The sequence below is a fragment of the Zeus faber genome (assembly GCF_960531495.2).
Source record: "Zeus faber genome assembly, chromosome: 2".
Lineage (NCBI taxonomy): Eukaryota > Metazoa > Chordata > Actinopteri > Zeiformes > Zeidae > Zeus > Zeus faber.
Window position 1 is genome coordinate 52,675,366 of NC_137189.1, and position 11,974 is coordinate 52,687,339.

General features: G+C 51.1%; 2 protein-coding genes across 2 annotated transcripts; both read right to left on the bottom strand.

Moving 5' to 3' along the window:
• Positions 1–3,061: 3,061 nt before the first annotated feature.
• thbd (thrombomodulin) lies at positions 3,062–5,065 on the bottom strand. The gene has a single exon (XM_080021004.1). The coding sequence runs from the start codon at positions 5,024–5,026 to the stop codon at positions 3,485–3,487; it is 1,542 nt and encodes a 513-aa protein (XP_079877130.1). The 5' UTR covers positions 5,027–5,065; the 3' UTR covers positions 3,062–3,484.
• Positions 5,066–6,329: 1,264 nt separating this feature from the next.
• LOC307246614 (thrombomodulin-like) lies at positions 6,330–8,300 on the bottom strand. The gene has a single exon (XM_080022596.1). It carries the CDS (start codon positions 8,289–8,291, stop codon positions 6,504–6,506), a length of 1,788 nt encoding a protein of 595 aa, XP_079878722.1. The 5' UTR covers positions 8,292–8,300; the 3' UTR covers positions 6,330–6,503.
• Positions 8,301–11,974: the final 3,674 nt, after the last annotated feature.

Consider the following 11,974-nt stretch of genomic DNA (forward strand, 5'->3'; position numbering starts at 1 on the left):
GCTCCGAGCAAGAATGAGATCAAGCTCTTTGCCAGCCTTGTGAGTCGGTGGAGTCGGGACCTGTCTTAGGTCGAACGAGCGAACCAAAGACAGGAAGTCAGCCGAGCTCGCACTGTCCAAGTGGATGTTCATGTCTCCGAGGACGAGCATGGGACACTCATGCTCAGGAATTGATGACAGCAGGGTGTCAAGCTCATGTAGGAAGTCACCTAGTTGTCCTGGTGGACGGTAGATGACGACCACATAGGCTTTCACCGGAGCAGTCACCAAGACGGCCTGATATTCAAAGGAGACAAAGTTGTTTAAAGGCAGCAGTGGATTAAATTTCCATGTGTTGGAAATTAGCAGGCCAGTCCCACCACCACGGCCAGATGGTCTGGATGTGTGGGAGAATGTGTAGTTAGTGGAGAGTGCAGCCGGGGTTGCGCTATCTTCCGGTTTAATCCATGTCTCAGTGAGAGCAAGGGGCTCCAAGGAGAGGTTATAATTGTAATTGTAAGTCGCTTTGAATAAAAGCATCTGCTAAATGTAATGTACGGTTCCACCGGGAACATTACGCTACGTCACATAACGGATGCAGCAGGACCAGGACTCCACCACACCCACATTCTAAACATGTGGGTTAAAAGAGACACAAGAGGAAGTTTGAAGACGACAAAGGAAGTAGATTTGTACACAGTGAAGGGTGAGGTCCTTTACAAACACTGTGTCAAAGTCTTAAACAAAAAGGAGCGAAATGGAAGGAGACAGTGTGGAGAGAGAACAGCATCATGCAGCGTGGAGAGCAGGTGATCTACGATGCTGACCCGGTTCTGGGTGGGAAACAGGTTCCAGATCTGACCCGGGAGCAGCTCTAGTGAGGCCCCAGTTCTGGGCGGAATACAGGTTCCAGATCTGACCTGGGAGCAGCTCTAGCGAGGCCCCAGTTCTGGGTGGGATACAGGTTTTGTTTAAAAAGACAAATTCCTCAGCATCATGTTCGTGTTTTTGTTGTTTTTTCATTGTTTTTGTTCATGCAAATGGTTGGCACTATGGAATTAAAGTTTTTTTTAAATCAAAACCTCCATCTCTCCACCTCTCCTTCTTTCCTTCTCATCTTTCATTCTCTCCATCTCTCCATCCTCTCCTTTTCTCCTTCTCTACATCTCTCCTTCCCTACATCTGTCTCCATCTCTCCTCTCCTTCTCTACATCTCTATTTCCTCTCTTATCTCTCCCTTCCATCTCTCCATCTCTATTTCTCTTCTCCCCATCTCTCCTTCTGTCCTCTCCACACACCCTATTGTCTCTTCTCTCCTCTCTTGTTTCCTCCTCTGTTTTCCTCTTTTACTCCCCTCCCCTCTTCTTCTCTACTGTCCTCTCCTCTTTCTCTTCCTCTCCTATCTCTTCTTCTCTCCTCCTCCTCTCATCTCTCTCTCCAGTCCGAAGTTTGAAGCTGGTGGTGTCTGTTTCCAGGGATGGGAGGATTTAATGGGAGTTTAATGATGGGATGTTTTGAGATGCTGCTATGAACACCTGGCATCAGAACATGGATGAACAATGTGTCCTGAGTTGACTTAATCATTCAAAACATTCGTGGTTTAGAATATTTTTTTGAATAGTATAAAAGTTTACTGAACAAAAAGGAGATTTAAGTTGACAATTGTTTCATTGATTTAAAGAAATTCAACATAATTTCATCATGCACTCATCCAAAATATTTTCTATTTATATTTGATCATATCTGTTGATGTTACAGGTTATTAACATTTCCGATAATGCAATGCTATTAATTAACAACAATCTTGTTTTAAAAGTAATTATTTTTGTGAAAATTTAAATAATATTTGTAAAACGAAGCAGAGATGTTGGCGTGTTTTTCATTTTAAGTTTGTTTCCGTAATTTCAAGTTGAATATATAAATTTACGGTTTGTCCTTGTCCTTCTTTCTGTATTTCTTCTCATCCCAAAATGCAGAAAACACATAGAGAATTTACAGAGAAAGAACTGTAATCTAGCGTTTCTCTCAGTGTCACTTTCTGATCACACTCGCTGGTATATGCTGCAGCCTGGTGGTCAAACAGCGACACAACAGCCTCCAGGAGCCCCCAGGCCCCCAGGCCCCCCCAGGACCCCAGACCCACCAGACCCACCAGCACGCCCAAGACCCCAGACCCCAGACCCCCCAGCACGCCCAGGCCCCCAATACCCAAGACCCCCCAGGACCCCAGACCCCCAGCACGCCCAGGACCCCAGACCCCCCAGGTGCCCAGGCACCTCCAGACCCCCAGGCACCCCCAGGACCCCAGGCCCCCTAGGCCACCAGACCCACCAGCACGCCCAGGACCAAAGACCCCAGAAAGTTTTCTGTTTTCTGAAGTGAAGTTGATGATGCCACCATATGTGTTTCCATGGTGATGTCAGGAACAGCATGCTGCAGGTATTTCATTTATTATTATTATTATTATTATTATTATTATAAATATTATCTTTATTCAATTGAGTCAGTGATGATCACCCTCATCCAATCCTCAATCCTACATCTATAAAAGGACAATTCTTCACATGATCAAAAGAGCATATTGTCAATATTGTCCATTTTATTTCAATTTATTTTTTATTGTATTTTATTCTATATATTTTTTATCTTATTCTATAAGTATTCCACTTACTGTATTACGTTTTAGGAGTCAGTTAGTCGGTCTATTAGAAAGTAATTTTCTACTTTTTATTTTATTTTATTTTAGTACTTTTTCCTAGGACTTCTTGTGTGCTATCACCGGGTGCGTTGCATTACATTTCACTGCATATATGTATGGAAGTATGTATATGTATGTGACAAATAAAAATCTTGAATCTTGAATCTTGAATCTTGAATATTTTAAAGACCCCCAACATTTTAATAATAATTTCAGGGGAGCTCATGTCTTTTTAAGAGGAGCCAAGCTCCAAATGGCTCCATGTAGTTCCCACCCTGCCCCCTGGCCCCCAGCACCTCCAGGCCCCAACCACAACAAAACTCACACAGATCATTTGCATAAAAATATTTAATGTTTTTTACTAAACATGAAACTTTGGCACAAAGTTTCGAGCAAGGATCAGATCCAAGAAGATCCAGGAGGCTTTGCAGGACACACCGGGTCTGCTCCCGGGTTCCCAGTGTGCTACAAGTCCAGGTCCCGATGCAGGTCCAGATCCAGCTCCAGGTCCAGCTACCGCTGCAGGTCCAGGTCCTGCTGCATGTGCAGGTCCCGCTGGAGTTCTAGGCCCCGCTCCAGGTCCAGGCACCACTACAGGTCCAGGTCCAGCGACAGGTTTGGGTCCCACTGCAGGTCCAGGTCCCGCTGCAGGTCTAGGCCCCACTACAGGTCTAGGTCCAGCTACAGGTACAGGTCCCGCTGCAGGTCCAGGTCCAGTTACAGGTCCAGGTTCCTCTGCAGGTCCAGGTCCCTATGCAGGTCCAGGTCCCGCTACAGGCCTAGGTCCCGCTGCAGGTCCTGGTCCCGCTACAGGTCCGGGTCCCGCTGCCAGTCCACGTCCCGCTGCCAGTCCAGGTCCTGCTGCAGGTCTCGCTCCTCCTGGTTCCTCTGGCCCAGCAGGTGGACCACCAGGACCACAGCTATGAGGAAGGAGACCACCGCGGACACCGATATCCCCAGAAGCGCACCCGCGGTAAGCCTGGACGTCCGACCGGTGGGCCCGGGTCCCGGAGTGGTCCAGGAGGAGGACCCCTCCCGGTCCTCCGTTGTCGCGTCCCCCCAGTCCCGGACGCACCGGTTCCGGGAGCCCAGTGTGAACCCCTTGTGGCACGAGCACGAGTAGCTCCCATACTTGTTGACGCAAACCTGCTCGCACGCGCCCATCGCGCACTCGTCGATGTCCACGCACACCATGCGCCCCGCCTCCTGGGCGTCCAGGATGTAGTTTTCAGGGCACGCGCACAGAGTGGGGTCGTTGGGGTCGCACTCCGCGGGGCACTCCTGGCGCCCGCAATGCAGCTCGCATCTTTCCGGGGCTGATGAAGTCAGGCGGTACCCCTCGTAGCACGCGCAGCGGAAGCTACCCGCCGTGTTGACGCACAAGTGCTCGCATGGCGCGGGCACGCACTCGTCCACATCCACGCACGTTGCGCCCGTTGACTTGTAGCCGGACGGGCACGCGCAGCGGAAACTCCCCGCCGTGTTGACGCACACGTGCTTCCTGTCAGGACACCGTCCTTCGTGCGCGCAGTCGTCGATGTCCGTGCACGTCCATCCGTCCTCCGCCAGTTCAAAGCCTTGTCCACACGTGCACGCGTGCCCCCCCTCCTCCATCTCGCAGCTCCAGGGCGCGCGCACCCACGCCCCCGCGGCGCAGCGCCACGCGGAGTCTCCGCTCATCGCGACGCTCCCCGGGGGGTACACGCTCCCCGGGGGGTACACGCTCCCCGGGGGGTACACGCTCCCCGGGGGGTACACGCTCCCCGGGGGGTACACGCTCCCCGGCGGTAGCGACCGTAGGGACCCACCCCGGAGGCCAAAAGGGAGCCGATAGGTGGCGACGCTCCCCGGCGCCAGTGGGGAGCACGGGTACTGGAAGCGGAACTCACAGAGGAACCCGTGCGGGGCGTCGCCGCAGGGTTCCGCGGTGAACCGGAACCCGTCCTCCCGGGACACCGTGACGCACCGCGCGGAGCAGCCGCCGTCCGCCGACCAGTCCGTCTCGGGCTCGCCGGTGACCCACCGGAAGCCCTGCGACCCGTCCGCCGTGTCCGGGCAGCCGCTGCTGGAGTTCAGTCCGATCCAGAACCGGCCCGGGACCCTGTTCAGCAGAAAACCGAGCGCGTCCCTGGACACCGTGGATCGGACGGTCATCAGGATCCCGCGACGCTGCGCGCACCGCCGCATCGCGCCGTGGAAATCCTCCCGCAGAGAGAAAACCGCGAAGCACTGGGTCCCGCGGCAGGACGCGTCCAGTGGGGAGAGCAGCTCCTCCGCCAGAACCGGGAGCGGGACCCGGATCAGACCCACCGCGTAGAGCAGCGCGTGGAGCAGCCCAGCGCTCTGCATCTTCGTGCGTCACACCGCTTAGCGCGCGGGCTCGAGGTGTCTCAGGGCCGCTCCCAGTGCCCGGTGACGCACGAGCTGGGTCTCCCCCCTCCGCCCACTGTTCCCCGTGTTCCCCGCCCCCTGCCCCGTTCCTGGCCCCCATATACCAGTTTAACCGGTTAAAGCAGTTTAACTAGTCTAATCGGTTTTAAAAGTTTAACCGGTTTAAGCTGTCTAACTAGTTTAATCGGTTTTAAAAGTTTAACCGGTTAAAGCTGTCTAACCAGCTAAACAGCTTTAACCAGTTGAACCCGTTCAGTCAGTTTAACCAGTTAAGTCCGTTTTAGTCATTTAAAATAACTTATTAATATAGTGTGAAATTAAACATTTATATAGTTTAAAATAACAAATGAGTACAGTTTAAAATAAAATATTAATATAGCTTTAAATAACATTGATGCAAAACAAAGGAAATAAAACTGAACTTTATTTCAGGGTTTTTTTATGAGTTCAATGAGTCGAGAGAGAGAATATAATAAAATAAAATAAACTTTAATAAACTAAACTCTATGAAATAAAGCTAACAGAAAGTAGCACTAAGCTAACTAGTATCCCAACATGGACTAAAGTACAAATTCTATAGCAGCATTGTGTAGTAGAACTATGCAGTGGTAGTATTATCAAATTAGCTGTATAAATATATTTACTCTGGTCAGACGGAGGTATAGTAGAAATAATAATGATAACACAATACTAGTAATAATAACATTATAATAATAACATTAAGAATTAATAATAACACAATACTAGTAATAATAACATTATAATAATAACATTAAGAATTAATAATAACATCATACAAGTAATAATAACATCAAAATACTAGTAAAAATAACATTATAATTTGAGTAGAATAGCATTATTCTAGTAAGAATAAGACTCTAATACTTGTAATAATAACATTATAATAATAACATTATAATACTGGTAAGAATGAATAGTAACATTATAATACCAGTAATAATAACATTATAACTATAACATTAAGAATGAATAATAACATCATACAAGTAATGATAACATCAAAATACTAGTAAAAATAACATTATAATATGAGTAAAATGGCATTATTCTAGTAAAAATAACACTCTAATACTCGTGATAATAACATTATAATAATAACAACATATAATACAAGCAATAATAACATTATAATAACATTATAATACAAGCAATAATAACATTATAATACTAGTTATAATAACATTATAATAATAACATTATAATACTAGTTATAATAACATTATAATAATAACATTATAATACTAGCAATAATAACATTATAATAATAACATTATAATACAAGCAATAATAACATTATAATACTAGTTATAATAACATTATAATAATAACATTATAATACTAGCAATGGGTGCCAGGGTCACAGGTCCTTCCAGGTCTTCCAGGTCCTCCAGGTCTTCCGGCTCCTGGACCAGGGTTACAGATCCCAGCGGATCCTCTGGTACCGCTCAGTGGAGACCGTGTGGACCTGCTGCAGGTGGATCCCCTTCCCGTCCGGACCCCGGAGGGGGGTCAGGTCCAGGCTCTTGCAACGTCTCGCCGCGTACCTGAGCAGCAGCAGCAGCGCGCACGCGCACAGCGCCAGGAAGCCCGTGATGCCCATGATGCTGCCCGCGCGCACATACGACGGCACGGCGGTAGGTCGCGTGGCTCCGCCCTCGGGGCGGGGGGTCGAACCCGAACCCGAACCCGAACCCGAACCCGTGCCCTCGCACTGCCCGTCCTCCGACACCTCGACCCCTTCGCTGCACGCGCACCTGTAGCTCCCGGGCGTGTTCACGCACGCGTGCGGGCACAGGCGCTGCTGCGCGCACTCGTCCACGTCCGTGCACATCGCCGTCCCGTTGCTCGCGTCTTGGATGAACCCGTCCGGGCAGAAGCACTGCGCGTCGGAGTCCGGGAGGCAGCGCGCCGGGCACTGCGCGTGCGCACAGTGCTGCTCGCACTTGGTGGGGTCCTCGTGCGACACCCGGAACCCGCTGCGGCACGCGCACCGGCGCACGCCCTCCAGCTGGGGGCACAGCAGGTGCTCGCACGAGCCGCAGATCTCCACGTTCACGCACTTCCCGTCCTCCTCCACGAAGCCCTCCCTACACGCGCAGTGGAACCCCCCCGCCGTGTTCACGCACGCGGTGTCTTCCCCCGCGCACTCCTCAACGTCGACGCACTCGTCCACGTCCACGCACGCGCTCCCGTCGCCGGCGAGCGCGAAGCCGTCCCTGCACGCGCACACCTGGGCGCCGCGCTCCTCGCGGCACAGCTGCTCGCACCGTGCGCACGGGTCGGCGCTGCACGTGACGCGGTCCGGACGCAGGTGTTGTCCCGGTGGACACGTGCACGCTCTCCCCTCGCACGCGCCGTCGCAGCCTCCGTTCTGGACCTCGCAGCTCCAGGGCGCGCGCAGCCAGTCGCCAGAGCCGCAGATGGACCTGGAGTGCGTGGCCGCGGGCGTGCTGACGGTCGCCACGGTTCCCGCCGCAAACATCCCGGGATCCCCGTCGAACTCCACGGGAGAACGGTAGCGGACCTGTTGGTCCTGGACCGGGGTCAGACCCCGACACCCGTCGAACCGGTGCTGGCAGATGAAGCCACTGAGCGCGCCAACGCAGGCCTCCTGCACCCGCGTGCCGACGTTCTCCGCCGACACGCACGCGCACCACAGCTCGCAGCTGCTCGTGTTTTCCTTCCAGTGATGGAGCTCGGAGCCCGGGTCCCTGCAGGTCAGGCCGACCCCGCCCCGACACCGCCCCTCCGGGTGCTGCAGCCCGATCCAGAAGGCGCCCGTGACGTTTCTAAGCAGAGGCACGAGCTCGGGGTTTCCGTGGGGGGTGCGCGCGGTCCAGATGTGTCCCCCGCGCTGCGCGCAGCCGCGCGTGGCCTCCTTCGCGTCCACAGGCTGCAGGAACAGAGCGAGGCAGCGCGAACCCCTGCAATGCGTGCGCCCCGGGAGCGCGTTCACACCGCAGAGACCCGCACAGAGGACCAGGAGCAGGGCCGCGGGACGCATGTTGAGGCCCGGGAGCCGGGCCGCGGGACGCATGTTGAGGACCGGGAGCCGGGCCGCGGGACGCATGTTGAGGACCGGGAGCCGGGCCGCGGGACGCATGTTGAGGACCGGGAGCAGGGCCGCGGGACGCATGTTGAGGCCCGGGAGCCGGGCCGCGGGACGCATGTTGAGGACCGGAAGCCGGGTCGAGGGACGCATGTTGAGACCCCGCAGAGAGCAGAGCGGAGTGAGACGGGAGCCGCTCTTAAACCTGCCCCCCCCCTCCCCCCCCCCCCCCCCACCGTCTGCCCTCTGCGCGTGCACGCACGGACCCGCGCACCCACATAATCAAACGCCCTGATTTAAAGGAGCAGTACACTCTCTCTCTCTCACTCCTGTCTCACTCTCACTCTTGTCACACGGTCCCTCCTATCTCACTCTCACTCCTGTCTCGTTGCTGTCTCATGCTCACTCCAGTCTCACTTATGTCTCACTCTCCCTTCTTTCTACCTCTCACTCCTGTCTCACTCTTCACCTGTCTCACTGTCTCTCCTGTCTCACTCTCACCCCTGTCTCATTGCTGTCTCACTCTCACTCCAGTCTCACTTCTATCTCACTCTCCCTCCTGTCTACCTCTCACTCCCTTCTCACCCTCACTCATGTCTCATTCTCACTCCTGTCTAGCTCTTACTCCTGTCTTACTCTAAATCCTGTTTCACTCTCCACTCTCCACCCTGTCATGTTCCTGTCTCACTCTCACTCATGTCTCACTCCTGTGTCCCTTTCCTTCCTCTCTCCCTCCCGTCTCACTCTCCACCCTGTCTACCTCTCACTCCAGTCTCACTCTTCATCCTGCCTCACTCTCACTCCTGTATACCTCTCACTCCCTTCTCACCCCCACTCATGTCTCACTTTCACCTCTGTCTACCTCACTCCCTTCTCACCCTCACTCCTGTCTGCCTCTCACTCCCTTCTCACCCTCACTCATGTCTCACTCTCACTCCTGTCTACATCTCATTCCTGTCTCACTCTCACTCCTGTCTAACCCACACTCCCTTTTCTCTCTCACTCCTGTCTCACTCTCACTCTTGTCTACCTCTCATTCCTGTCTCACCCTCCTTCCTGTCTCACTGATCAAAAATGTTCTGTCGTCGTATTACACTGATGCCAGTGAAAGGTGGAGGGTGTGGGGGGCTGCACAGGAAGTAAGAAAAAGGCCAGAGCCACTTCCTGGCAGTTGGAGACTGTGCCAGGACACTGGGACTCATTACTCAGTCAAACAGGAGGTGACACGTATGGAATCTTTCACAGCAATGATCAACTTCACCTGCTGGAAGTGGAGGTCGGGTGGAGTGGGACAGTCATAAGGGTGGGGTTGGAGGGGTACACCCTTATGATTTGGTGGCAGGGGACAGTCATGAGGGTGGGGTGGAGGGGGACATTTTGGAGTTAGGGTGGATGGGGATGGTGTGATGGAGGTCGGGTGGAGGTGCGGTTGCCATGACGCCAGGCTGAGGGAATCCTTTGTTCTGGTGAAACAACATGAGATGTATTGATTTGATCAGTTGATTTAATTTGGACTCTGGAATGCAGCTCCACCCGAGGAGGGGGGTCAGACCGAGTCCCCGCAACCCCCACCACCATCACTTCTCCAGGCTGTATCAGCACCGCCGGGTGTTCCTGTTTCCTGCTCCTGCATGGTTGGAGATCTGAACCCCACACTGGACTGTGGTGAACAGACAGGCAGGTAGACAGGATTACAGACGGGGAAACTGTCCTGCCTGCCTGCCGACAGACAGGCAGACGGACCGACAGACCGACAAGCAGAAAGAATGAAAGACAGACAGACCGACAGACTGGCAGACAGGCCGAGGGACCGACAGACAGACAGACAGGCGGACAGACCGACCAGCAGAAAGACAGGCAGGCAGATGGCAGAAAGGATGACAGACAGACAGAATGACAGGAAGGCAGGCATGCAGACAGACAATCACAAAGGCAGGAAGACAGGCAGGCAGGCAGGCAGGCAGACAGGCAGACAGACAGACAGACTGACAGACAGGCAGGGAGGCAGAGAGACAGACAGGAAGACAGGCAGACTGACAGCAGGCAGACAGACAGGAAGAAAGACAGGCAGGAGGACAGACAGGCAACATGTGTTACTGTTTGTTATTGTTTGTTACGGTGTTTGTTATTGTGTGTTACTGTGTTTGTTACTGTTTGTTACTGTGTGTTACTGTGTGTATTACTGTTTGTTACTGTGTGTGCTACTGTTTGTTACTGTGTGTTACTGTGTGCTACTGTGTGTTACTGTGTGTTTTACTTTGTGTGTTACTGTGTGTATTGTTGTGTGTTGTACTGTGTGGTACTGTGTGTGTTACTGTGTTTGTCAATGTGTGTGTTATTGTGTGTTGCTGTGTGTGTTGCTGTGTGTGTAACTGTGTGTTACTGTGTGTGTTACTGTGTTTGTTACTGTGTGTTGCTGTGTGTGTTGATGTGTTTGTTACTGTGTTTGTTACTGTGTGTGTTACTGTGTGTGTTACTGTGGGTGTTACTGTGTTTGTCATTGTGTGTGTTTCTGTGTGTTGCTGTGTGTGTTGCTGTGTGTTACTGTGTTTGTTACTGTTTGTTAATGTGTGTTGATGTGTATGTTAATGTGTGTTGATGTATATGTTACTGTGTGTTGCTGTGTGTTGCTGTGTGTGTTGCTGTGTGTGTTACTATGTTTGTAGCTGTGTGTTGCTGTGTGTGTTGCTGTTTGTGTTACTGTGTGTTGCTGTGGGTTATTGTGGGTTATTGTGTGTGTTAATGTGTTTGTTACTGTGTTTGTTACTGTGTGTGTTACTGTGTGTGTTATTTTGTTTGTTACTGTGTGTTACTGTGTTTGTTACTGTGTGTTACTGTGTTTGTTACAGTGTGTGTTTCTGTTTGTGTTACTGTGTTTGTTACTGTGTTTGTTACTGTTTGTTAATGTGTGTGTTGCTGTGTGTGTTAATGTTGTTACTGTGTGTGTTACTATGTGTGTTACAGTGTGTGTTACTGTGTTACTGTGTGTGCTACTGTGTTTGTTACTGTGTGTGTTGCTGTGTTTGTTACTGTTTGTTAATGTGTGTTGATGTGTATGTTAATGTGTGTTGATGTATATGTTACTGTGTGTGTTGCTGTGTGTGTTACTATGTTTGTAGCTGTGTGTTGCTGTGTGTGTTGCTGTTTGTGTTACTGTGTGTTGCTGTGGGTTATTGTGTGTGTTAATGTGTTTGTTACTGTGTTTGTTACTGTGTGTGTTACTGTGTGTGTTATTTTGTTTGTTACTGTGTGTTACTGTGTTTGTTACTGTGTGTTACTGTGTTTGTTACAGTGTGTGTTTCTGTTTGTGTTACTGTGTTTGTTACTGTGTTTGTTACTGTTTGTTAATGTGTGTGTTGCTGTGTGTGTTAATGTTGTTACTGTGTGTTACTGTGTGTGTTACTGTGTTACTGTGTGTGCTACTGTGTTTGTTACTGTGTGTGTTGCTGTGTGTGTTGCTGTGTGTGTTACTATGCTTGTAACTGTGTGTTGCTGTGTGTGTTGCTGTGTGTGTTGCTGTGTGTGTTGTTGTGTGTGTTGCTGTGTATGTTACTGTGTGTTGCTGTGTGCTGCTGTGTGTGTTGCTGTGTGTGTTGCTGTGTGTGTTGTTGTGTGTGTTGCTGTGTATGTTACTGTGTGTTGCTGTGTGCTGCTGTGTGTGTTGCTGTGTGTGTTACTGTGTTTGTAACTGTGTGTTGCTCCGTGTGTTGCTGTGTGTGATGCTTTGTTTGTTGCAGTGTGTGTTGCGCTGTGTGTTGCTGTGTGTGTTGCTGTGTGTGTGTGTTGCTGAGTTTGTTGCTGTGTGTGCTTCTGTCTGCCTGTCTGCCTGTCTGTCT

What these genes read in the sequence shown, in the direction of transcription:
- LOC307246614 (XM_080022596.1), bottom strand. Translation starts at nt 8,291, where the DNA reads ATGCGTCCCTCGACCCGGCTTCCGGTCCTCAACATGCGTCCCGCGGCC.
- thbd (XM_080021004.1), bottom strand. Translation starts at nt 5,026, where the DNA reads ATGCAGAGCGCTGGGCTGCTCCACGCGCTGCTCTACGCGGTGGGTCTG.